The 24,932-nt window shown below is 55.9% G+C and overlaps 1 protein-coding gene across 4 annotated transcripts; it reads left to right on the top strand.

The window, feature by feature from the left end:
- The first annotated feature begins 150 nt into the window (after nucleotides 1-150).
- Nucleotides 151-24,932, top strand: MIGA2 (mitoguardin 2). Of its 4 annotated transcripts, none has more exons than XM_055399682.2 (16): nucleotides 151-242; nucleotides 3,171-3,407; nucleotides 4,255-4,465; nucleotides 5,660-5,772; nucleotides 6,670-6,787; nucleotides 7,161-7,297; nucleotides 14,745-14,862; nucleotides 15,875-15,975; nucleotides 16,766-16,881; nucleotides 18,053-18,125; nucleotides 18,270-18,356; nucleotides 20,447-20,545; nucleotides 20,768-20,902; nucleotides 21,675-21,728; nucleotides 22,687-22,803; nucleotides 23,074-24,932. In XM_055399682.2, the coding sequence occupies exons 2-16, from the start codon at nucleotides 3,312-3,314 to the stop codon at nucleotides 23,278-23,280; spliced, it is 1,782 nt and encodes a 593-aa protein (XP_055255657.1). In that variant the 5' UTR covers nucleotides 151-242; nucleotides 3,171-3,311; the 3' UTR covers nucleotides 23,281-24,932. The 4 variants fall into 4 exon arrangements, with proteins under 4 accessions (XP_055255657.1, XP_055255658.1, XP_088697224.1 ...); XM_055399683.2 differs by having other exon boundaries at nucleotides 236-348; XM_088841098.1 differs by lacking the exon at nucleotides 151-242 and adding an exon at nucleotides 359-532.

The raw sequence follows: 24,932 nt of genomic DNA, 5'->3' as shown, positions 1-24,932 counted from the left end.
ATTACTTCCTCGCCTCAACCGCACTTAGGGGGCGGAACAGAGGGAGAGGAGAGGTGGAGCTAGTGTTGTCACGTGACCTGCCCAGTTGCCCAGAGGCCGGGGCGGTGCGGAGGAGATCGGCGACGCTCATTGGCCAAACGAAGGTTGGCCCCAGCGTGAGGCCACGCCCCCGGAGTCCCGGAGGTTGGTTGCGCGGGCGCCGGGGAAGGAGACGCTGCCCTTCCGCAGCGATGGGATCTTGGGTGAGTGGGGGCGGTCCGGGATGAGCCCGCGGGGCCGGAGGGCGGCGCAGCAGGGTTCGGGACTGAGGCTTGCAGCGGGCGGGAGCCGTGCCTACGCGGGGAACTGGTAGGGGTCGCAGGTGTCCCGGCTTAGCTAGACTAGAAGGGCTCGGGTTGGGAAAGAGCAGGTGCTCGGGCCGTGGGCGGCGCGAGAGGTCGAACAGAAGAAGGTACCCGGTCCGTGGGAAGATGCCCGGGCCTGGAACACTGCAGAGATTGGAGTAGGGGCGCAGGTCCTGGACCCCAACAGGGCAAGTACTGGGATAGAAGGAGCCGGTGCGCGGACCTGGGGCGGCGGCAGTGGGGCACCTGGACGACCCTAGAGGCTATTTCGGGGGTCGGGGCAAGAGAGGAGGGGCCTTGACCAGGGGATGCGGAAGGAATTGTCCGGGGTGGACAGATTCTAAGGAAGGGGATACTGCTGAGATCCAGCGTAAGGAGTGCTCAGTGCTGGTCGGATCCTGCCAGGGTGGAATGAACGAAGACTGGGCAGAGGGGTCGCTCAGAGGAGCACTTGGGCCGGGGACATTGCTGGGGTCAAGGCGGAATGAAGGGTGCTCAGGCTAGAGTCATTTACGGGGTGGTTCAGGGCAGAGAAGGAGGTGCCTGGGATTGAAAGCCTGGGCATACACGTTGAGAGGTTGTAAGTGCAGGCATGGGGGTGGAATGGATATGAGGAGGTTCCAGCCCAAGGTTAGAAGGAAGGAGAGGTGATTTGTCCAGGTGGGGAAGGCATTAGGAGTATACACGTGGTGGGAGACATTGCTGTGGGCTTGTCATCACAGAGAGGAGGTGGAGGCTTCTCTCCTTCGACCCTGGGTTGTGCTAGGGGGGTGGATAGATGGGGTATGGTTGGGCTGGATCTGAATCCATCCCTAAAAGAGACTCTGTCTTGGGACCGATGTCCTTACCTGATACACTTCCTCAGATGGGGCAGCAGAGGCTGCAGGTAAATGCCAGGCCTTGGGGTCCCCCAGAGCTGTGGTCATATCCCAGCTTTGCCATTTTACTCAGTGACCTCGGTTGGGTTGATTATCTTCTGGGGCCACAGTTTCAGTATCACTGAGATCCATTACGCAGCTTTGAGGGTTCTGAGTGGCTAGACTCAAGACCCTGTGTGGAGACTGTTCCAAGCCTGCCTGTTAAAGTGAGTGCCTGGGAAATAGTAGCTGCTGATCCTCTGATGTTCTTATCTCCCCTTGTTCTGAGGCTTGGGGCAAGTTGGAGGGGTGAGAGAGGTGGCTTGTGATATTAACCTGGGCCCTGACCACTGGAGGTCACGTGGCTCAGTTTGTAGCCTCCTGGCAGAATGTCCCCTACCCTTGACAATGTGAGTTTCCTCAGGCCTGCCTGCCCCCCTTACACACACACACACACACACACACACACACACACACACCTGGCAGAATGTCCCCTACCCTTGACAATGTGAGTTTCCTCAGGCCTGCCTGCCCCCCTTACACACACACACACACACACACACCCCTGGAGAATGTCCCCTACCCTTGACAGTGTGAGTTTCCTCAGGCCTGCCTGCCCCCCTTACACACACACACACACACACACACACACACACACACACACCTGGCAGAATGTCCCCTACCCTTGACAATGTGAGTTTCCTCAGGCCTGCCTGCCCCCCTTACACATACACACACACACACCCACACACACACCCCTCTGGAGCTAACTGATAGGATCATTTATCCTTCCCACTCACTGGGGAAAAACTGTTTCTTGTACTGGTCCAGTGACTTTGGAAGCCATCCCAAGTAGACAGGGTCTGTCTGGCTGTTTTATCCTTCTGTTTGAAGTCCCAGGAGACCTTGAAGGCACACTTGGCCTTGGTGGTGCTAGGTCGGGGAGTTCTCCGCAGGATCTTGGGGACTGGCTTATATGTGTTCAAGCCACTTATTCGCTGGCCTTGGAACGGGGCCATGATGTATCTCAGAAGGCCCCGGGGAAAGTTGCCTTTCTGGTCTGTGGTTCTTCCAGGACTTCCACTTCCTGCTCCATGTCAGATTTGGCAAAAGAGTTGTGTTGAGCATGGAATCTAAAGTCCAAGAGATCTCAACCCACGTCCCAACTCCGTCTGGTACCAGCCATCTGGTACCAGTGACTTTGGTCTCCTGACTTAGCCTTGCTGGAAATTGGCAGGGGGTGTGGGAAATATTTGGGTGGCATCACCGACTCAATGGACATGAGTTTGAGTAAACTCCAGGAGTTGGTGATGGACAGGGAGGCCTGGCATGCTGCAGCCCATGGGGTCGCAAAGAGTTGGACACGACTGAGCGACTGAATTGAACTGAACTGATGGGAGATAGAGCCCATCTACTTCGCAGCTTTGTAATGATTCAATGAAATGATGTATGTAGGGAATGCAGCACAAAATACCCATCTAATGAATAGTAACTGTTATTATTTGAGGAAATATCCTGCTGTTTTCATAATACAGTGTACAGGAAGTACAACATTCTTGGTTTTGTGGGAGGTGGAAAAGATGTAATGATTCTCAGTCAGGGACTTGACCCTTAGAGGCCTAAGATTTCTGATTAGCCCACTGGCCATGGGTTTAAAAAAATTGAGACAGTGTGGTTTAAAGCCTCAGGTTTGAGAGTGACCTCTCAATCCTCCAGGCTCTGGGTCTGCATGGGGGCCAGCGTGCCAGACACTGCCTCCAGCTCCCAGGGCTCAAGGTGGGCAGGGGATCTGTGGGGCACTTGGCTGCCTTCCTGCTAGTAGACGCAAAAGGCTGGGGCCTGGTTTCGGGCCTCACATTCCACCCGTGGGCTTTGCTCCCGCCTCATTCCCCCCAGAGCACTCTTGTGGGTGTGTCTCCGTGCTCACATGCTTACGCCCTCATGGCTGACTTGGCCGTCTGTCTCTCAGCTCTGTGCAGGGACCTTCTGGTCTGTGCGTCCCTGTTCTGGGGTGTGGATGGTACCTGGGACCCAGCCAGCAACCAGGTGAAGACATTCTCCTTGGAAGCTTTCAGCCCTGAGGGCTCTTGCCCGGGCTGCTGATCCTGCCATGGCGTTCCGGCGGACCGAGGGCATGTCCATGATACAGGCCCTGGCCATGACAGTGGCTGAGATCCCTGTGTTCCTTTACACGACGTTCGGGCAGGTAAAGATCAGGGCGGTCGTGGTCCCACCCTTTACCCCACCAGTCCCTGAAACACTGAGCCACTCATCCCAGGGTCCTTCAGCATCCAGAAAGACTGGGCCCTTGGAATTGCTGTCCCAGGCCATCCTCTCTGATCAGAGTGAGAAGGACTGGGTTAGGAGTTGGGTCCCAAGCCCAGTCTCCACCCCAAGTCTCTGTGGACTTTTAACCTCAGTTTCTCTGTCTATTAAAGGGGTCGGTCAGGCCCTCCCTGCCAGCTTTAAAAGTCTGTGTCTGACCAGGCCTCTTGACACTCCCTAAAGCTCTGCGCTGTGGGGTGTAGCCTCACGAGGGGCTCCCCGTCCAGCAGGCAGAGTGAGGGGTGGATCAGGGGAGCGTACTGATGGCCCACTAGCTGAAGTGAATGTCATTGTCCTTGAGGGATTGAGAAGTGGGGTCGGCAGACCTGGGTTCGGTTTCTGCCTCTCTGTCACGTTAAGCCCGTGTCCTAAGCTGTGTGAGCGTCGGATACCTCACCTGGAAAATGACGGGCATTCGGACAGGTAACACAGGTGCAGTCCTGACGTGGCACCTGGCATAGGTGCTGTCACTGCAGCTGGTGGGATCCTGACCAACCGATGGTGTTGGGCACACCATCTCCTTGGCCTTGTCATTTTGCCCTCCCCAACACCCCTCTGTTACAGCACTGTGATCCAGGTTTCAGAGGCCAGGTCTCCCCCCAGGGGGTGGGTGCCTCTCCAACATTCCTGGTCAGGAAATATCCCCCGGGGGCCTGAAGCATTCTCTGGGCTCCCCAGGGCAGCTCTCCCAGGGAGATGTAACTGGCGGCCCCCTGTTTCTCCTACAGTCTGCCTTCTCCCAGCTGCGGTTGACACCAGGCCTGCGGAAGGTCCTCTTTGCCACGGCCCTGGGGACTGTGGCCTTGGCCCTGGCCGCCCACCAGCTGAAGAGGCGACGGCGGAAGAAGAAGCAGGTTGGCCCCGAGATGGGAGGCGAGCATCTGGGCACAGTGCCCCTCCCCATCCTCATGGCCAGGAAGGCCCCGTCGGTGAAGAAAGGTCGGTGTGAGGAGGTGGTGGGGAAGGGCAAACCTGAAGTTGAGTCTCAGCCGGGCTCCTGTTAGCTGAGATCTTGGGCCAGTGACATGCTGTCTCCAAGCCGAGTCCCCTCATCTGTGAAGCAGGTCATTGTAAGGATTTGCTGGCACATGTGGCCGGATGCCTGTGTCATTGGAAGTGATGGTTCTCCTTATCTGAGGACCCTCTGGGAGTGTCGGGTCCTGAGTGGGCTGGTGGGGCACATCTCCTCCGTCCAGCGAGGGAAGTCCCCTGCCTCAGAAGCAGGAAGGGCCCTGTGGTTCCTGAGCCATATGGTCGTCTCATCATTTCCTGCTTTTTTACTTGGCATGCAGTAAGGTTCACCCTTTTTAGCAAACAATTCTATGAGTTTTGACAAACACTTACAGTCATATGGTCCAACGGCAGTCAAGAGCTGTTGCTCTGTAAACCCCCAGGGCCCTTGGTAGTCAGCCTGTCTCCCCTTCCCCCAGCTCCTGGCAGCCACTGGTCTGTTTTGTGTTTGCTGGTGTGGCTCTAAAAGCCTCTTATGGTCCGGTTAATCTTGTAACCCAGCAACCCAGCGTTTGCCATATACAGGTTGCTTTCCAAGGCAAGGAGGCCTCACAGGCTCTCTTGTCTTGGGAGAAACCTGTTTCAGAAGCAAAATCTCCTTGCAAGACAAAGACTTTTCATCGCGAATTATCCTGGCAAAAGGAAAGTTTCATCTTTTCCTCTCACTTGCCTACCCGTCCCTGGTTCCACCTTAGTTTGCTTTCCCTATTTTTCTCACCTAAAAATAAAGCAAAAACCCTGTGTATTTTAAAAAGTTGGTGCCTCAAATCCTTTTTGGAAGGAGAATTCCAGATCAGTCAATCAACAACACGGGGGTAACTGAGTCAGGAGGGGGGCAGTGGCTGGGCCTCTTTTTCAAGCTTAACCCAGCAGATCCAGGCCCCACTCTGGGCGAGGCCCTGTGCCCAGTGCCCAGGATACGGAATTGAGCAGGAGAGTGGGCCAGGGCCTGGCCCTCTGCTGCTAGGGGCATGCCCTGGGGGTGCTCTGATGTCTGACACAGAAGGTCAGGACAGACTCCCAGATGACGAGGAAGGGAAGAGCAGTATGGAGCCATGAGCAGCCCATGCAAAGAGGCTGGGTGGGAAGCCAGCATGACCCCTGCCCTCCTGTTCCTCACAGGCTACTCCAGCCGGAGGGTCCAGAGCCCCAGTAGCAAGAGCAACGACACCCTGAGCGGCATCTCCTCCATTGAGCCCAGCAAGCACTCAGGCTCCTCCCACAGTCTGGCCTCGGTGAGGGTACCAGGGTGCCTGTCAACGGCCTTGGGGCGCCTGTCTCTGCCCTCAGGGGGCTTGTGGACTGGTAGGAAGATGGGAGAAGAGGTTCCATCCATCTGTTCATTTCTTCACTCACTCATCCATCCGTGAAGGCTTTCTGAGATCGTTAGTGACCAGTGTGTGCCGAGCATTGGTGAGGGACAGGTGGACAAGTGTGGAAGAGAGCCTGTGCGATGCTTCCCCATGAGAGTTCATTCATTCATTCATCAGACATTGAGCAGCACCGGGTTTTTTGCCAGGGACTACCAGGCACTGAGGATACAGAGAATGAATAAGACAAGGAGGAGTTCATTTTCTCTCGGGGAACGTCTTTTGGCTCATTCACTCCTCTAGTTATTAATTCATCCAGCGAGTACTGAGCCCCTGCTCTGAGCAGGCCACGGCCCTGGGGACCCAGGTGCCAGCAAGAGCCTGCCAGCCTGGCAGGCAGATGGCTGCTCGTGAGGGACAGAGGCATGGGTGAGAGCCCAGTCCTGCTGGCCTGTGGGTAACACGTGCTCCTTGAGTCCTCCTGGTCCCCTTCGTGGTGGAGCCCTGGAGCAGGGAGGGGTCCTGCCGCTCGGGAGCAGGGCTCGGGTAGGCTTTCGGAGGAGACGGCTGGGTTCCTGGGCTCGGTGTCGGCCTCTGTTTTTTTTTCCTGCTTCGGCCATTTCTATGACCTGTCCTCAGGCTCTTGGAGTCGGTGGAAGCGCTGTGCTGCGGGCTCGGCCTCTGCGGCCAGGGGGCTGGTTTCAGGGATGGTATGGGAGAGGGTGTGTAGTCAGGGGTGGGGGTTGGTGGGGAGGCTCAGGGGTCCTGCTTGGGGTCTGGGAACGCCTCAACCTTTATTCTGGAGTTCTTACCTGCTCCCAGATGGTGGTGGTGAACTCATCTAGCCCCACGGCTGCGTGCTCGGGACCATGGGAGACCAGAGGGATAGAGGAGTCTGTGACCACTGTTGATGGCAACGCTGAGAGCCTCTACATGCAAGGTGCGGGCCGGGAGGCCGGCCTCGGCTCCCCTTGGCCACCAGGGTAGGATAGCGGGGAAGCGGCCTCCCAGGAGTCTGGGTTCTCCGGGTGCTGACTGCAACCCTCACCCTACCCCATACCTCCCAGTTCTATGGTTTCTGGACCAAGGAGCATCTCCAGGAGCAAGTCTGGTCTGCATGAAGACCTGCAAGATGGACAGCCCTAAAAAAAGGAATCAGGACCCGTCTATGTGGTCCTGCCCTTTCCCGTCCTTCAGGGCCCCCTGCCGGCTGGCTCTTCTGACCCCACTCTGGAACGACAAGATAAGGGGCCTGGCCGCTCTCCCTACTGGGGAACTGACTCCTTCTCCCCATCTCCCCCGCCCACGCTCAGGCATGGAGCTGTTTGAGGAGGCCCTGCAGAAGTGGGAGCAGGCTCTGAGTGTGGGGCAGAGGGGGGACAGCGGCAGCACCCCCACCCCAGGGGACGGCCTCCGGAACCCCGAGATGGCTTCAGAGGTGCTATCCGAGGTAGGTGGTCCTTCCATGGGTCTTTTCCACCCCCCAACCTCAGAGACGGCTGGTAGCGTGGCTGGCGGGGCGGCTGCACTCGGGAGGCATCTAGCAGCCCCGCCTTCTGCCAGCCAGTCACATCCTCTTGGATGGGAGTTCTCCCCTTGACCAGAGTGTTGATCAGCCAAGTAAGAACACTCACGTCATGTGCATTAACGCACCCTGCCACTTGGTAGTTACTCAATAAACCACACCGTGATTACAACCTGATCCTGACCGTATAAGGAAAAATATGTGTTCTTGACGGGCTGGAAGGAACTAGCCGTGTTCATAGGTGAGTGGGTCACACAGCTTTGTCTTATCTTTTCTTCATACATTTTTTGGTCACAGTTTGATCAGATTTTCTATGGGGCTTCCCTGGTGGTTCAGTGGTAAAGAACCTGCCTGCCAATACAGGAGATGCAGGTTGATCCCTGGGTCGGGAAGATTGCCTGGAGAAGGAAATGGCAACCCACTCCACTATTCTTGCCTGGGGGATCACATGGACAGAGGAGCCTGGTGGGATACAGTCCAGGGGTTCCTAAAAGGGTCAGACATGACTTAGTGACTAAGCAACGACAACAATAGGTGTTCTCTAAGTGACTTATCTCAATATCAGAAAAGAGAAATAAAAAACCTAAAATAAAAAGTTTGTGAGGGACTTCCTGGTGGTCCGGTGGTCCAGCCTCTGCCCTTCATTGCATGGGGTGCAGGTTTGACCCCTGATCAGGGAACTATGATCTACAAGCCACCGCAGTGTGGCCAAAAAAAATTTTTTTTATGAAAAGCACAACAAATACATGTCTTCAGATGAACGTTCATTGAAGCATTGTTTTGTAAGAGTTAAAACACATGAAAAAGTGAAAACTAAATGCCCACCAGGAGGAATCTGAAATACTAGCCAGCCTTTATTAAAGGGTAGAAAAAAAGCTCTGTGGGCTGATAGGTTGCTCTGTCCACTGTATTTTATTAAGTGGGAAAAAAACCAAGATATAGAATGTGTATAGTGACCTGTGCATACATTTTTTTCTACTGAGATGTAGTTGATGTGCAATATCATGTAAGTTACAGGTGCATAAGAGTGATTCATGACCCTTGTGTACATTTTTTTTTAATATTCTCTATTTTTTAAATTGATGTATAGTTGACTTAAAAAGTGCTAATTTCTGCTTGTGTGTACATTTTAAATAAAGGCATGCATCCATGCCTGTGTATGCCTGTTGGTAGCTACTGCTGTGTCTGTGCATTTTTATTTCCCTTTGAACAGATGCACAGGAAGACTGTTCACAGAGATCTATCATGAGGGTCTGCAGGGAAAGGAGGAAAAGACTTGCCTTGGACTTTTCTGCACCTTTCTCTACTGATTTGCCTTTTCTTATTTCGAGCACAAGCTTAAGGGCAGGGTTTGTACAGGAGTTAGCATGGTTGGTTGTTGCTGTTTTAGTCTCGATACTTTCCTGTATTTAATTTTTTAATTTATTTATGTCATGTGGGATCCTAGTTCCCAGACCGGGGATTGAATCTGTGGCTCCCGCAGGGGAAACTTGGAGTCCTAACCACCTACCAGATCGCCAGGGAAGTCCCTGTACTTTTCTGTATTAAAGAACAAAACAAAATATGAGTGTTCGCCCTCTACTGGAGTGAGGTCAAAGTGGAGGCCACCCCTTTGGGGAGGGGTCCAGCCAGGATGTGGGAACAACTTCACGTGTTGAAGAAGAAGGGGTTTAACCCAGGGAATTGGTTGCATGGCTGAGGGAGTCGCCAGGAGACCCCGGGGCTCGAGGGGGCTCACACCACAGAGGGGGCTGGCTAGGGGGCGGTGGGGTGCCGGGATGGGATGTGAGGCGTGAAGAGGAGGGGAGAGCCTCTCACCCACTCCCATTCCACCCCCGTGTCTCCTCGCTTCCTCCACCTGCGCCTTGGTGGGCCGACAGGAAGTTGGCAGGTGAGACCGGGGAACAGAGTTTGCAGTACAGGGTGAGAACCTGTCCAGGACAGCGGGTACCGAGTTGGAGGTGTGCGTGCCCTCCATCCCGGCTGGGACTTCTGCTCCGAGGCCTGTCACACAGGCCTGATGGCTGTAGTTGTGGGCTGTGGATGCCTGGGGCGTGGGTGACAAGGCTTCAGAGCCCGCGGCACGACTGCACCGTGCAGGCGGACAGTGGGTGCCTACCGGTGAGTGAGGGCGGGAGAAGGGAGGCAGCTTTGTTTCCAAAATTGTCCTTGTTGCCAATACTGCTGCTGCTGCTGCTAAGTTGCTTCAGTTGTGTCCAACTCTGTGCGACCCCATGGGCTGCAGCCCACCAGGCTCCTCCATCCCTGGGATTTTCCAGGCAAGAATACTGGAGAGGGTTGCCATTTCCTTCAATGCATGAAAGTGAAAAGTGAAAGTGAAGTCGCTCAGTTGTGCCGACTATTGGCGACCCCATGGGCTGCAGCCCACCAGGCTCCTCCATCTGTGGGATTTTCCAGGCGAGAGTATTGGAGTGGGCTGCCACTGCCTTCTCCATGCTCATACTACGTCTGAAATTTGTAGACCTTTCCTCGTTTTTCTCATTGTGAAAGCACTGAAATGTTCCCTACTAGAGTGAAAAAACCACCGAAAGAGAAAAAAGAGGATAAGAAGGAGCCCAGTCTCTGACCAGACAGCTCACAGCTGTGTGACGCGGGCAGAGGCCCTCAGGCTCCCTGAGCACTGGTGCCCTCAGTGGGACCAACCACAGGATCCTGGCCCATAGCAGGTGCCCAGTAAATCGTCTCTGTCATCAGTATTATTGATGTCTGTTATCTTTCATCCAGACATCACTACTTGGTATCCTTCCAAGCATTTAACTAGGCTATGATGTTTTTTAAATAACTACTTAAATAGAGTTCACATACCACACAGTTCACCGAATTCGATCGTACAGTGGCTTTCATGTATGTTTCCCCCATTATCTCAAAGTAGAGCCTTCCTAGGAAACCTTTCTTAAGCCAGAATGACGTCAAGCAAAGAAGTGATGAGTCCCCTTTAGACACATCTTCCTAAGAGATGTGCAGAATTGACTGAGATAAAGCACAGGTGCTTACAGGAACTTCCCTGGTGGTCCAGTGGCTAAGACTCTGCACTCCCAATGCAGGGGGCCTGGGTTCGATCCTTGGTCAGGGAACTAGATCCTGTACGCCGCAGCTAAGAGTTGACACGCTGTGACTGAAAGGCCCTGTGTGCCACAACTAAGGTCCAGTGCAGCCCAATGTTTATGTGTACCGGGCTTCCCTGTGGCTCAGCGGTAAAGACCCCACCTGCAGTGCGGGAGGCCTGGGCTCGATCCCTGGGTCGGGAAGATCCCCTGCAGAAGGGAAAGGCTACCCACTCTAGTATTCTTGGGCTTCCCTGTGGCTCAGCGGTAAAGACCCCGCCTGCAGTGCGGGAGGCCTGGGCTTGATCCCTGGGTCGGGAAGATCCCCTGGAGAAGGGAAAGGCTACCCACTCTAGTATTCTTGGGCTTCCCTGTGGCTCAGCTGGTAGAGACTCCGCCTGCAGTGCGTGAGGCCTGGGCTTGATCCCTGGGTCGGGAAGATCCCTTGGAGAAGGGGAAGGCTACCCACTCTAGTATTCTTGGGCTTCCCTGTGGCTCAGCTGGTAGAGACTCCGCCTGCAGTGCGGGAGACCTGGGCTCGATCCCTGGGTTGGGGAGATCCCCTGGAGAAGGGAAAGGCTACCCACTCCAGTATTCTTGGGCTTCCCTGTGGCTCAGCGGTAAAGACTCCGCCTGCAGTGCGGGAGGCCTGGGCTCGATCCCTGGGTCGGGAAGATCCCCTGGAGAAGGGAAAGGCTACCCACTCCAGTATTCTGGCCTGGAGAATTCCATGGACTGTGTAGTCCATGGGGTCCCAAAGAGTTGGACACGACTGAGTGACTTTTACTTTCACTTCATATATATATATAATTAAAAGGCGTCTTTACAGACACAGTTTAGTTACAGTGACTAGATGCTGAGATGCTGAGTATAGTTCTGAGGGAAGGAGCTTGGCAGCGTGTGCTGAGTAAATGCTTGGGTATGTACTTCGGACTGGAATTGCTGGATCACAATATAACTCTGTGTTTAACATCTTGAGGAACTGCCAAACAGTTTTCCAAAGCAGCTGTGTGTGACTGCGCTCAGTCGTGTCCGACTCTTTTCGACCGCATGGATTATAACCCACCAGGCTCCTCTGTCCGTGGGGTTTCCCAGGCCAAAAAGCTGGAGTGGGTTGCCGTTTCCTTCTCCAGGGGATGGAACCTGCGTCTTTTGCATCTCCTGTCTTAGCGGGCAGGTTCTTACCCCCGTGCCACCTGGGGTTCCCAGCGCAGCTGTATCATGTTACATTCCCAGCAGCAGCACGTGAGAGTTCCAGTATCTCCACACCCTCACCAGTACTGGTTGTTATCTGACTCCGACCCCAGCCATCCTAGTGGGCATAATGCGGTTCTGATTTGTTTCCCTGATGCTACCGATGTTGCGCTGCTTTTCATGTGCTTATTGGCCTTTTGTGAACTACCGCACAATTGCACTCATCTCACACGCTGGTAAAGTCATGCTTAAAATTCTCCAAGCCAGGCTTCAGCAGTATGTGAACCGTGAACTCCCAGATGTTCAAGCAGGTTTTAGAAAAGGCAGAGGAACCAGAGATCAAATTGCCAATTTGATCATGGAGAAAGCAAGAGAGTTCCAGAAAAACATCTATTTCTGCTTTATTGACTATGCCAAAGCCTTTGTGTGGATCACAATAAACTGTGGAAAATTCTGAAAGAGATGGGAATACCAGACCACCTGACCTGACTCTTGAGAAACCTGTATGCAGGTCAGGAAGCAACAGTCAGAACTGTACATGGAACAACAGACTGGTTCCAAATAGGAAAAGGAGTACGTCAAGGTTATGTATTGTCACCCTGCTCATTTAACTTATATGCAGAATACATCATGAGGAATGCTAGGCTGGAAGAAGCACAAGCTGGAATCAAGATTGCCAGGAGAAATATCAATAACCTCAGATATGCAGATGACACCACCCTTATGGCAGAAAGTGAAGAGGAACTAAAAAGCCTCTTGATGAAAGTGGAAGAGGAGAGTGAAAAGGTTGGCTTGAAGCTCAACATTCAGAAAACAAAGATCATGGCATCCAGTCCCATCACTTCATGGGAAATAGATGGGGAAAGAGTGGAAACAGTGTCAGACTTTCTTTTTTTGGGCTCCAAAATCACTGCGGATGCTGACTGCAGCCATGAAATTAAAAGACGCTTACTCCTCGGAAGGAAAGTTATGACCAACCTAGACAGTATATTAAAAAGCAGAGACATTACTTTGCCAACCAAGGTCCGTCTAGTCAAGGCTATGGTTTTTCCAGTGGTCACGTATGGATGTGAGAGTTGGACTGTGAAGAAAGCTGATCGCCGAAGAATCGATGCTTTTGAACTGTGGTGTTGGAGAAGACTCTTGAGAGTCCCTTATACTGCAAGGAGATCCAACCAGTCCATTCTAAAGGAGATCAATCCTGGGTGTTCATTGGAAGGACTGATGCTAAAGCTGAAACTCCAATACTTTGGCCACCTCATGCAACGAGTTGACTCACTGGAAAAGACTCTGATGATGGGAAAGGTTGGGGGCGGGAGGATAAGGGGACGACAGAGAATGAGATGGCTGGATGGCATCACCGACTCTGTGGACATGAGTTTGAGTGAGCTCCGGGAGTTGGTGATGGACAGGGAGGCCTGGCGTGCTGTGATTCATGGGGTCACGTAGAGTCGGACACGACTGAGCGACTGAACTGAACTGAACTGAACTGAAGCATTCTTTTACACTTTCTGGATACAAGTCCCTTGTCAGATGTATGATTTGTTGATATTTTCTCTCGTTCTTTGGGTTGTTTTTTTTCACTTTCTTTTCTTTTTTAAACTTGGCGGCGCCTCATCGCTTGCGGGATCTTAGTTCCCCCACGGGATGGGGGTTGAACCCTGGACCTGGCAGTGGAAAGCGCCGAGTCCTAACCACCGGACCCCCAGGAAATTTCCTGTATTTTCACTTTCTTGATGGTGTCCTCTGAAGCACAAAGGTTTTGAATTTGGATGTAGTCCAGTGTATCTGTTGGTCATCTGTGTCATATGTAAGAAACCATTCCCTAACCCACGGCGACTTCCCAGAGAAAGATCTATGCCAAAGCTATGAGGCCCTGCTGGCCACACTGAGTGAAGTTACTGAGCAAGATGGCCATAGGGTCTGGGGCCCCATGGGCTCTGCCAGGCCCCAGCTGGGTGAGCCTGGCCCTGGAACCTCCTTGAGTTTTCCCAGTGAAATGGGGTCATGGTCACTGCTGCCTGAAGGAGGCCCTGAGGCTGACCAGTGAGGTGCCGGTCCGGTCCACGTGGAGCACTCAGGGAAAGGCAGCAGTTACCATGTTACTGCCCCCCCACCGAGTACTTCCAGCTCTTTGTCCCCAGTGGCCTGAGGCCCTAGTTGGCCCCTGTCCCCTCCCCAGGGTCTGGTTACATGCACTTGCAGATCTGGCAGCCTCTGTGGAAAACAGACTCAGGCCTTCCTGTGTCTGGCCCCTCGGCCCAGAAGCTCCTGGGGTGAAACAAGCACTTCCTTCCACAACCCAGCCTGGAGGCCAGGGGCAGCGAGGAGTCATAGGCTGTGGTGCCACGGGTGCGATGCCTTCCCAGGTGCACCCATGTCATAGCAGAGGGGTGGAAGCCAGCTTTTTCTGGGCTCCTAACTTTTCTGGTTAGAATAGCCAACACTGACCGGCCTTCCCCATGGGCCCATCTTTTGGGGAATACTTACATGCCTTATGCACGTTTCCCTGAAATCCAAAGAAGTAGGTTCTTTTGCCTCAGTTGACAGATAGGGAAACCAAGGCTCAAGAGGGGGAGTTATTTACTCAAGGTCACACAACTCAGAACTGATGGTGTTGGGGTCTGGACCAGGTCTGATAGGGTCTAGAGCGGCGCTGTTCAATTGGAAGCCACGTATCTCATTTAAAATTTCCCAGAAAACATGTTAAAAACCAAAAGGAAATGAATCAAATGACTTTTAATAATACATTTTCTATAATCTAGTATATCCCAAATATTATCATCTCAACCTGTAATCAAGATGAAAAATCACGGAGGTATTTAACATTCTTGTGTTCTTGGGGTTTTTTTTGGGGGGGATATGAAGTGTTTGAAATCGGTGTGCATTTATATTTATCACCCATGTCGGGTGGGACTGGCCGTGTTTGGCCAGTGGCTCCTGCATGGGGGCTGCTCAGTCCAGACCTGCCCTTGATGCTGGGCCTCAGAGCCGCCCCCCTCCCACCCCCGCCGTTTTCCCTGAGGACTGGGTCCCCATCGTGGTGAAGGGAGGGGCCATTGGTGTGGGAGAGCTTCGAGGGCCCGGGTTGACCTTCCTTGTTTTACCCACAGCCGGAGTCCCAGCGGAAGGAGTTTGCAGAGAAGCTGGAGTCGCTGCTGCACCGGGCCTACCACCTGCAGGAGGAGTTTGGGTCCACCTTCCCAGCCGACAGCATGCTGCTGGACCTGGGTGAGCAGGGGTCGGGTCAGGGTCTCTGGGGCCCAGGACCTCATCCCATCAGGGGCCCACTGTACAGATGGGGCGACCGAGGCTACACAGGCGGGAACAGAGCTGGGACGAGGCCCCAGGAGTCCCTGGCCGGTGTGCTTCGCCCCCATCCCCTTGGGAACAGGCCTTGGCACTGCTGTGTCCACATCTCCCTCCGCCCACCCCAGTGGCCGTTCTGGGCCTTTGGTTCGATCCCTCTCCTGTGGCTGCTGGGTGGGCAGAGGGGTGGCTCCCACAGCAGGCCACAGGGCGGAGAGCACACATGCCCACACCATTGAGGTCAGGAGGCGTGACATCGCCGAGAGGGAGTGAAGTTACTCAACTGGGCAGCCACAGTGTTCTAGTGCCTGCCGCATGCCAGACCCTGTGTGGTAACTGTGCCCTGCCGTGACCCTGCCTGGGGTACCATCAGCCTCCAGCGGGCTTACCAGACTCCTGAGTGTCAGGGTCCCCGGCTCTACCAGGGGTGACACGGGCCCAGCGAGGGCTAGTTAGGGTGACACGTTCTCCATTGCCCGTCCCCTTCAGAGCAGCAATCCTGCTTCCTCTAGCCTCCTCTCATGGCAGAAAAGGCTGATGGGGCCCCAAGGCTGTAGCCTCTGCTTATCTGTTCAACAGATCATTCCTAAGCCCCCTTGAGGGTCCAGACCCCCTTGCCCTCAAGCAGGTCAGAACGGCAGTGCGGAGTGAGTGGCCCTTTGGTATTGGAGGCTAAGTGTCAGCTTGGCAGGGGGAGGTGACTTGCTCGGGGCCATATAGCACAGCCCGCCCTCAGAGCTTAGGGCCCAGAAGCCTCAGGGTCCAGCATTGTGGCTGCTGCAGGTCCCCTGACGGGTACTGAGAAAACAGGAGGCTTAGAGACCATCAGCATTGTCTTCCTGGGATCGGGTGTTGGGAGGCTTGGTGTCCGTGTGCATCCCGGCCTGGGGAGCTCAGGATCTTAGCTCAGCACCCCTCTTCCTGCCCTGCCCAGAGAGGACCCTCATGCTGCCCCTGACGGAGGGCTCGCTGCGTCTGCGGGCGGATGATGAGGACAGCTTGACCTCGGAAGATTCCTTCTTCTCCGCCACCGAGGTGATGCGAGTCGGGGGATGGCTTCGGGGAGGGGGTGAAGGCCAGGGGGGCCCTGTCGGCTCTGCTGGCGGCCAGTGATGGGTCGTGGGAAAATGAAGACATTTCCTCTGACGGGAGCAGAATCTGGCAGTCACCAAGTGTTCATCCCCGGGGACTCTTCAGCTGGGACAGGGAAGCCTGGGAAACCACGAGCTGTAGGTCCCGTGAGTGAGGACAGGGGTCCCTGACCCCAGCGGCTAGAGCCCACACCAGCCTCTCCTTTCTCCAGGCCTCGTTTCCATGGCTTGGCGTTAGTTTCCTGCTGTGGCCATGTGTTACCAGGCGGCTGTCCTTGCCTGGGATGGGATGACATGGGCCTGTGTCCTAGAGATGGTCCCTATGGGAAAGGTCCCCATGGGAAAGGAGGAGAGGGGGACGACAGAGGACGAGATGGCTGGATGGCATCACCGACTCGATGGACATGAGTTTGAGTGAACTCCGGAAGTTGGTGATGGATAGGGAGACCTGGTCTGCTGCAGTTCATGGGGTCGCAAAGAGTCGGACACGACTGAGTGACTGAACTGAACTGATGGGAAAGGCACCTGGTGACGGGGACGCTGAGGACCAGGAGGGGACTCCAATCCAGGCCTCTGTCCTTGGCCAGGGTTCCTGCTAACATCCCCTCAGAGAGCTTGGACCCTAGGGTATCCCCTGCTGGAAGTTCCCTGGGCAGGCACCCTCCCCCACACTCATGCTGCTGACTCAGCCTTCCACGTGCCTCCCCCCCCGACACCTTGCGCCCTCCCCCCAGCTCTTTGAGTCCCTGCAGGTCGGAGATTACCCGATCCCACTCTCCAGGCCCGCTGCCGCCTACGAGGAGGCCCTGCAGCTGGTGAAGGAGGGCAAAGTGCCCTGCCGGACCCTCCGGTGAGCATAGGAGGAAGGAGGCAGGTGGGGGGCGGGGAGTGCTGTTCTCTTAGAGGAGGCTGGGGAATCCAGCAGTGAATGCTTGGTGAGGGCCCAGCTGAGCCAGGCTGAGGGTTGGCCAGGGCTCCTGCCCTAGTCTTGGAAGGCCCTTGAATGTCTCTGGTACAAGACAGGTGGGTGTGGAGTTAGCGATCACAATAACTAATTAATACAAGTAATTAAAATAACAGTCTTTCATACTAGTTCCAAGTTCTCAGATGTGTCCAATCACGGCAGCACGGTGGGCACTGTCCCATGTGTCCCACACGGAAGCCCTGTGTTCTGCGTGGCTTGCGGGAACTTTGGTTGTGGAGCACGGGCTCTAGAGTGCGTGGGCTTCAGTAGTTGTGGCACGCAGGCTTAGTTGTCTTGCAGCACATGGGATCTTAGTTCCCCGGCCAGGGATTGAACCTGCATCTCCTGCACTAGAAGGCAGATTCTTAACCACTGGACCACCAGGGAAGTGCCCTCCAAAGCCCTGTTTTTTGACAGACTCCCTTAAGGAGCGGTCCAGAAGCCAGGCTTGGGGGACAAACAGACCTGGGCTCTCTCCAGCCTCGCCACTTCATAGCATGTGGCCCTGGACAAGTCTCCTGACCCCTCTTAACCTTAGTCTCCTCTGTGGTATATCTGAAAGCTCTTATCCATCTTAAGCTCATTGTTCTGTATGATGGTCATGACTCCTAGATTTACATGTCTGTGTTTAAAGTTCACTGAAAATGGCCAGAAGACCTGATTTGAAGGCCTGAGGATTTGGATAAAGAGCTCAGACCAGGATGCCTCTGGCTGCCCTGAAAAGCCCTGCCCTGACCTTGGGGGAAATTGGGCCATTTTGGTCCTTTGATCAAGAGGGTCCTTTGCTTGTTGGAGCCTAAAGGAGGCCGAGGTCAGCCCAACCCCAGGGACCACACCTGTCAGTAGCACCGAGTGCCGTTGAGGCAGCCCATCCTCAGAGACTAGCCTACCAGCCTCTTCCTCTGGTTCTGGGGAAACTGAGGCCTAGAGGGGACCTGCCCCCTGCCTGAGGTCACACTGCTAGGCCAAGGCAAGGCCACCCGGGGCTCCACCCTGACCCCACGAGAGTGTCACTGGTGGGGTCCCAGGTGGTGCGACTCTCTGTGCTTCCCCTCAGGACAGAACTGCTGGGCTGCTACAGCGACCAGGACTTTCTAGCCAAGCTGCACTGCGTGCGGCAGGCCTTCGAGGTGGGTGTGGCCCGCGGGAGCCTGGGGCGGGGGGCAGGCTCCTCTGAGCAAGTGGACCATCTGCCCAGCCCACGGTACTGCCCTCTCTGTGGCTTTGGGGGACTGCCAGCTGGGCAGCTCACCCCCTCCCTCCTTACTTCTTAGGGCCTCCTGGAGGACAAGAGTCACCAGCTTTTCTTTGGGGAGGTCGGCCGGCAGATGGTGACAGGCCTGATGACCAAGGCTGAGAAGGTAGTTGGGGGACAGGGCTCTCTTTTCGGCTTTTATTCCCCTGCCCCTTATTTTATCTTTCTAACTTTCATTTAGTCCTGTTAAAAAAAAAAAAAACTCAAATCTAAAATCAAGCTGATAAGCTCTGACTTCATCCTGCAAGCCATGGGAGAGCAGAGTTTTGTTTTTTTTTCCCCCCATGCTAATCTTGAAAAATATGGGTATTGCTTTTTTTTTTTTAATGTATTTATTTGATGGCACTGAGTCTCAGCGGTGGCACGTGGGATCCTTAGTTCCCTGACCAGGAATTGAACCTGCAGCCCCTGGATTGGAAGCGCAGAGTCTTAGCCATTGGACCACCAGGGAAGTCCCACTTGGCTTAATTTTGATTAAGAAATCTTGCCAAGCTCCTGAGCGCCAGAGCCTGTGCCCAGCTCTGAACTGAGAAGTAACTGACAGCCCTGCCACGTTTTTTCCAGGCAGCAAAGATGGGCTGGCCTCCATCTGGGGAAACACTGGCCGCTGCGCATACCTAGGCTCTGGAATTGTGGAATCAGCCTGCCTCCTTACTGTGTCTGGGGCCACACGTGAAGCCTGTTCAAGCCTCAGTCCCCTTGTGTGTAAATGGGCGCGTCCTGGGGACATCACTGGCTGAGGTCAGTGACCATAGAAAGTGTCAGCCAGGGCCAGCCCTCATCTTCATCTTCGCAGTCAACTTTACATGCAAGGAAACCGAAGATGGGGAAAGTGAAGCCACAGCCTGTACACATTCTAGCAGACCTCCTTTAAAACTTAATGACAGTTGGGCTTCTCTGGTGGTCTAGTGGTTAAGAATCTGCCTGCCAGAGCTGGGGCCACAGGTTCGATACCTGGTCTGGGAAGATCCCCCATGCCGTGGGGCAGCTAAGCCCATGAGCCGTATACGTGCTGAGCCAGCACTCTAGAACTTGTGAGCCACAACTCCTGAAGCCCACGTGCCTAAAGCCCACCACTCACTGCAACTAGGGAAAGCCCGTGTGCAGCAACAAAGCCCCAGCGCAACCAGATAGAAATACATCTTAAAAAACAAAACAACTTCACAAAAGTAGTTTAAAAAAAGATGATAAAAATGGGAGTTCCCTGGTTGCCTAGTGGTTGGAATTCCAGCCTTTCTTTCACTGATGTGGCCTGGGTTCAGTCCCTGGTCAGGGAATTAAGATCCCACAAGTCTTGAGGCATGGCAAAAAAGAAAACAACAAAAAACTGTGAAAATGATTCACCCTCATTGAAGAAAAAAGTAAGATGATGCAAAAAGAAGGAAAAAAATTGTCCCCAGCCCCACCCTGTTCACATTTTGGTGAATATCCCTCCAGTGACCCCTCTGCCTGTGCTTCTTCTAAGTGCCATCACCCTGCCTGTGCTGGTCTGTGTCAGCTCTGTTCTGCTTGGCTCTTGGGCACATTCCTGTTCTGAAGCCTCAGGATTCATATCTGTAAAGCCAGTCCCTCACAGGGTTGTGTGAATTAAATTAGTTGATCCATATTAGGTCAGCCCTGGCACGTGCTCCCTTTCTAGGTCCGTAAATGACATCCGTGTCTGCAGACTGTGTCGTCAGCCCCTGCTAGGGCTCCCAGTCCCAGAGAGTGAAGACTTCCTCCTGGGTGCTGAGTGTCTGCGCACCTGGCAGCAGCAGTCCTGTGCACCATTTGCTGCCTGATGGCGTCATATGAACGAGCTCACCGACTCCCCGAGAAAAGCTGCAGCTTCTCCCGTTTCACCAGGGAGGCCGATGGTCGTGGAGATTCGCCTCTTTGGCGGCAGGCCTGACCTCACACCCTCACGCATCCTTTCTAAAGTGAGCTCCTTCCGTAGCTAGTACACACCTTCTGAAGGGTGATCAGTTCCCAGTAACGAGCTGGTGTGAGATGCTGCTGGGCGGCCTGGTGTTGCCTCTCTCCCAGATATGCCCTGGGCCCTGCAGAGCCTCACTCTCTCCGTGACTGCTGCTCAGGCATTGGGCTTGGCCTGGCCTTGGCGTGGTGTCCCCCATCCACAGGCCAACCCGCCCCAGTGGATCGAGTCCAACTGGGTCTTGGGGCCATGGCCAAAACAGGCTCTGCTTCTCCCCGTAGAGCCCCAAAGGCTTCCTGGAGAGCTACGAGGAGATGCTGAGCTATGCCCTACGGCCGGAGACCTGGGCCACCACGCGGCTGGAGCTGGAGGGCCGAGGGGTGAGTCGCTGTTGTGTTGAGCCTTGGTGTTCTGGGGTTCCCCCACCTGAGCTCCTTGAGCGGGGTGGAGGTGCCCGCTGGAGCTCAGCCTTGCTTCCGAGGCTCTGCAATGGCTCCATTGCTGCCGGAAGCCCCCGTTGCCGCCTGCCCCTGGCCGGGGCTGCCAGGCGGGTGGCCGCTGCACACCCCGCCGCCTCCAGCCTCAGAGCCCTGGCCCCGCAGGTGGTGTGCATGAGCTTCTTTGACGTCGTGCTGGACTTTATCCTCATGGACGCCTTCGAGGACCTGGAGAACCCCCCGGCCTCGGTGCTCGCCATCCTGAGGAACCGCTGGCTGTCAGACAGCTTCAAGGAGACGGTGGGTGGCCGCCCCCCACTCCCAGGCACACACGCACATGACCCCACGTGTGTTGCCCGGACCTCACGCCCCTCTATCCCTGGCGTTGGGCCCCTGGGCTGGCTCCCTACTCGTCACAGAGCAGTCACCCCCGTCCCGGGGCAGGCTGCTGGCCGCTGGGCACCCCAGCGCCTGCCTTGGAGAACTTTCCAGGGGTGCCCCACCTTGCTCTCGTCTTACCCTCGTAGAGCAGCTGGGCGTGCATTTTCCTCCTGCCTCGTAGTTTCATTCGGGCAATTCTGCTCATTCTTGGCTGCCATTAATTCTATTCCATTCGAATGCATTCAGTCAAGTTAAAATATGCTAAAAATAAAGGAGGAACAGCAGGAAAGCCTTAAGCACAGGGTCCCTGGCAGGCAAGCCGTGCCGGGTGGCATGGGGTGATCTGTAAGGGGCGGGGCTGGGCACTGATGGGCAGTAGCCGTGGATTGCCACAGTGACTGCGCGAGGTGGGGATGCTCGGTCAAGGCCATCTTACAGAGGAACCTGAGGCCCAGAAGAACATTCCTGGCTTCTCACCCTGTAAGGGTTGGAGTCAGGATTTAGCTTTAGGTGCGCCTGACTCGTAATTGAGGGCAGGGAAAAGGCAGACCTCAGACAGTTTTCCCCATCTCCCTTCTTGGGGTGGGTGAACCAGGGGAAAGGCTTGGTCCCAGCTGGGGCTGAGTAGCAGCTGCAGGCCCAGCCTGTTGGTCTGACCCCACCCCCTGGGGGGGTACCCTCTTTGATTTAGGCCCTGGCCACTGCCTGCTGGTCGGTCCTGAAAGCCAAGAGGAGGCTGCTGATGGTGAGTGAGCTGATGGTGAGGGGCCTCTTGAGAGCAGCCATGCGGGGGGGTGGAGGGTGGGCCTTGGGTGTGGAGCCTGGCTCAGCTGACCCTCCCTTTGGTGTGTGCGAGACCCTGGTCTGGGGGTGGGACAGGGTGGGGTGGGCTGCAGCTTTTGGCCTTTGTCACAGCACCGGTCACCCATCCTGCCAAGACCTCCCCCTTGACTGGGAGGTCCTCAAAGGCCCACAGAGATCTGTTTCATCTTCCCACACAGGGCCCAGCACAGAGTAGGCGGTCAGGAGGTGATGAGGGGGAATCAGAAGGGAGGAGAGGGCCTCTTTGGAGGGAGGCAGGGCCCGTGCAGAGCAGCAGAGGTGGTGCTGGCGTTGGGGTCAGGGCAGGGTGCCCTGGGAGCAGACCGAGCCCCCCTCCCACCCCGAGGGCTGCGTTATCTGCACTCCCAGGCGGCGACCGCCTGCCTATCTGGGCTGCCATCCATTGTTTCACCCCTGCCAGCCTGGCTCTGCTGCCCAGCTGATACCAGCTGCCACCGCCACGTGCCCTGGGCACTTCCTGTGCTGAGCCTACCCCAGGCCCCTCCTCCGGCAGCCCTTGCCACTGCCCCAAGGTGGCCCCTATGCTGCGGAGGTGAAAACCTGGGCTCTGAAAGCCCGTCATGGGGGCACTTCCCCGGCAGTCCAGTGATTAGGATGCTTTCACTGCTGGGCCTGGGTTCCATCCTTGGTCAGGGAACTAAGATCCTGCAAGCTGTGTAGTGCCGCTAAATTAAAAAAATATATGTTTTTAATTAAAAAAGAAAGTCCCAGTCACTCACCCAACATCACCCAGCAAGGACACAAATGAGCTGAATGCAGCTCCGAAGCCCCAGCTCTTAATATGACCCCAGGGCCTGGCTGCCTCTCCCTGCCCGGGTCTCAGCCCTCAGCCTTGCCGTCCCCCGCCTGCCCCCCAACAGGTGCCTGATGGCTTCATCTCCCATTTCTACTCCGTATCGGAGCACGTTAGCCCTGTCCTAGCCTTCGGCTTCCTTGGACCCAAGCCTCAGCTCTCTGAAGTCTGTGCTTTCTTCAAGGTAAACAGGGAGCTTGGCATCTGCAGCTGCCTGCCTGGCCCTGTGTCCAGAGAAGGGCCTGGGTGGGCTGTCTGCCCCTTCCACTGGGGACATGGCCCCGGGTGGGTCCACAGGAAGCCCCGGGAGGGCAGGAACGGGAGACAGAAGGGGCTGAGTTGGGGCGCCCCCGGCGGGGGGGGTCAGGGGAGCGGCTTCAGGTGGCCTGGAGAACCTCAGGTTGGTGGGGGAGCAGAGGCCCCGGCCCAGCCTGATGCCAGTCGTGTCCCCCAGCACCAGATCGTGCAGTACCTGACCGACATGTTCGACCTGGACAACGTGCGCTACACGTCTGTGCCAGCGCTGGCCGAGGACATCCTCCAGCTGTCCCGGCGCCGCAGCGAGATCCTGCTTGGCTACCTGGGGGTGCCGGCCGCCGGCAGCATCAGCCTCAACGGGGTGCTGCCCCGGGAGAACGGGCCCTCAGAGGCACTGCAGTAGTGGCTGCTGTGGTCCCGGGACGGTGGCTGCCTGGGCTGCCTTCACATGGGGGACGCCAGAGAGAGGCCTTTGGGTTGGCATGGGAGGCCCGGGTGTCTGGCCATCAGCAGTGGCATAGCCCAGGCCGTGGTGGCCAAGGGCACTGACTTGCCCCTGACCTTCCCTCCATCATCTGGGAATCCCCAGGGCCCGGGGGTGGAAGGCAGACTTCCTTGGAGATGGAGGGAGCCCTGAGGGGTCCACCTGACCCGCCCTCGGTTGTGCCTGGGGAAGCAGAGGCTGGACTAGAGGTTAGTGGGGCCAGAGAGGAAGAATCAGGCGGAGATGGGATGCCCGGGGTGTGGGTCCCCAGTACCTCCTGCCTCCCGGGGGGGCTGCTGAATAGGGCTGGGAAGGTGGAGATGGAAGAGAGGGTGGCAGGGCTCTGTGGTGAAGGAGCCTGGGCTGGCCAGTGTCAGGTCCAGGCATGGGCCTGGCCAGTGCTCACGGCCCGCCGCCACCCAAAAGAACAGCTCCAGGAGTGAAGGCTACAGCTGGGGGCACCTCAGTGGGTAGCGGGCCTGGGCCATCCCGAGGTGGGCCCGCTTGGTCTCAGGTCTGGACGGGGATCGGGCCCTTGAGAAACCCAAGCACTCGAGCAGGATGCTGTCCTCTGCCCTTCCCTGGCCCTCCCAAAGACCCGTTTCTCCTCCCACCTCTACCATCAGCAAAGACGGAGGAGGTGGGGCTGGTCGCCCCCCGTCCTGCCCTCTGTGAGCCCAGAACTCTGGCTGGTGCTCGGCGCTGGGCTGGAGGCTCTGACTAGGGTCATCTCGGTCCCCAAGAGTGAGGGGCTGAGGAACCGTGGGGCAGGGGATGGTCAGAGGATGCAGGCGGCTGGACCAGCATCAGGACAGGAAACTCACCTGGCCCTCAGCCTTCAACTTGACGCACAAACCGAGTAGCAGTATAGAGCCCGCCGCCAAAGGCTGCAGGCATTGGTCCCCACATCGCCGGATTTCTGTCCGCCCTGCAGACTTGCTTCCCTTGCGGTGTTTCCACCTGAGGAAACAGGTGTTTTATTTATTGCCTTAACACTTTATTTTGAGGTCTGCCCCTTTCCAGGCAGTGGGGGTGGGGGGGTGGGGGTGTGTGTGTGTGCCTCCAAGAGACACAGACTCCTGTTTTTCCACACTCTGGAGTTGGGACTGGCTCCTCAGTCCCAGGGGTGCCCCCCCTTGAATGGCAAAGGGGTCCCCGGGGTGGGGTGGGAGAGGACCCATCTTCTCTGAGCCCACTCCCACCCCCTCGTGGTCCCTCCCGTCCCCCCAGACTGCAGGGACCACTGTGCACTAACTGTGCTTCTGGCTCCAAACCCACGTGTCTGAGGTCTTAACTGCCTCCCCTTGGGTGGGAAGGACGTGGAGGCCCCTCCATGCTGACATTCCATTCATTTGCCCTTCCCCTGCCCGCACTGTGAGTGTGATCTTGGGCCTAGGCCCTGGCTGCTCTGATTTGCTCCCAGTCACCCGGAAGTGGCATTTTCATGTTGTCTTTATGTGTCCACGCACCGCCTCTGGCGCTTGATTGGTTGCAGCTTCCTACTTTTGTACGGCAGGGCCTGTGCACATCGACTCTTGAGTCAAATAAATGATTTAAATGATTTCCTTCCA

The sequence above is a fragment of the Moschus berezovskii genome, chromosome 11 (genome assembly GCF_049115385.1).
Source record: "Moschus berezovskii isolate FMDL1 chromosome 11, NW_MosBer_1.0, whole genome shotgun sequence".
NCBI classification, from domain to species: domain Eukaryota; kingdom Metazoa; phylum Chordata; class Mammalia; order Artiodactyla; family Moschidae; genus Moschus; species Moschus berezovskii.
Note: the sequence above shows the minus strand (reverse complement) of the source record. Positions and strands in the feature narration are given on the sequence as shown.

Excerpts from the sequence above, each read along its gene's own strand:
- MIGA2 (XM_055399682.2), top strand. The coding sequence starts at position 3,312 with ATGGCGTTCCGGCGGACCGAGGGCATGTCCATGATACAGGCCCTGGCC. Across the intron at positions 3,408-4,254 it reads TTTACACGACGTTCGGGCAG|TCTGCCTTCTCCCAGCTGCG; the intron begins GTAAAGATCAGG and ends TTTCTCCTACAG. Across the intron at positions 5,773-6,669 it reads CCTCCCACAGTCTGGCCTCG|ATGGTGGTGGTGAACTCATC; the intron begins GTGAGGGTACCA and ends ACCTGCTCCCAG.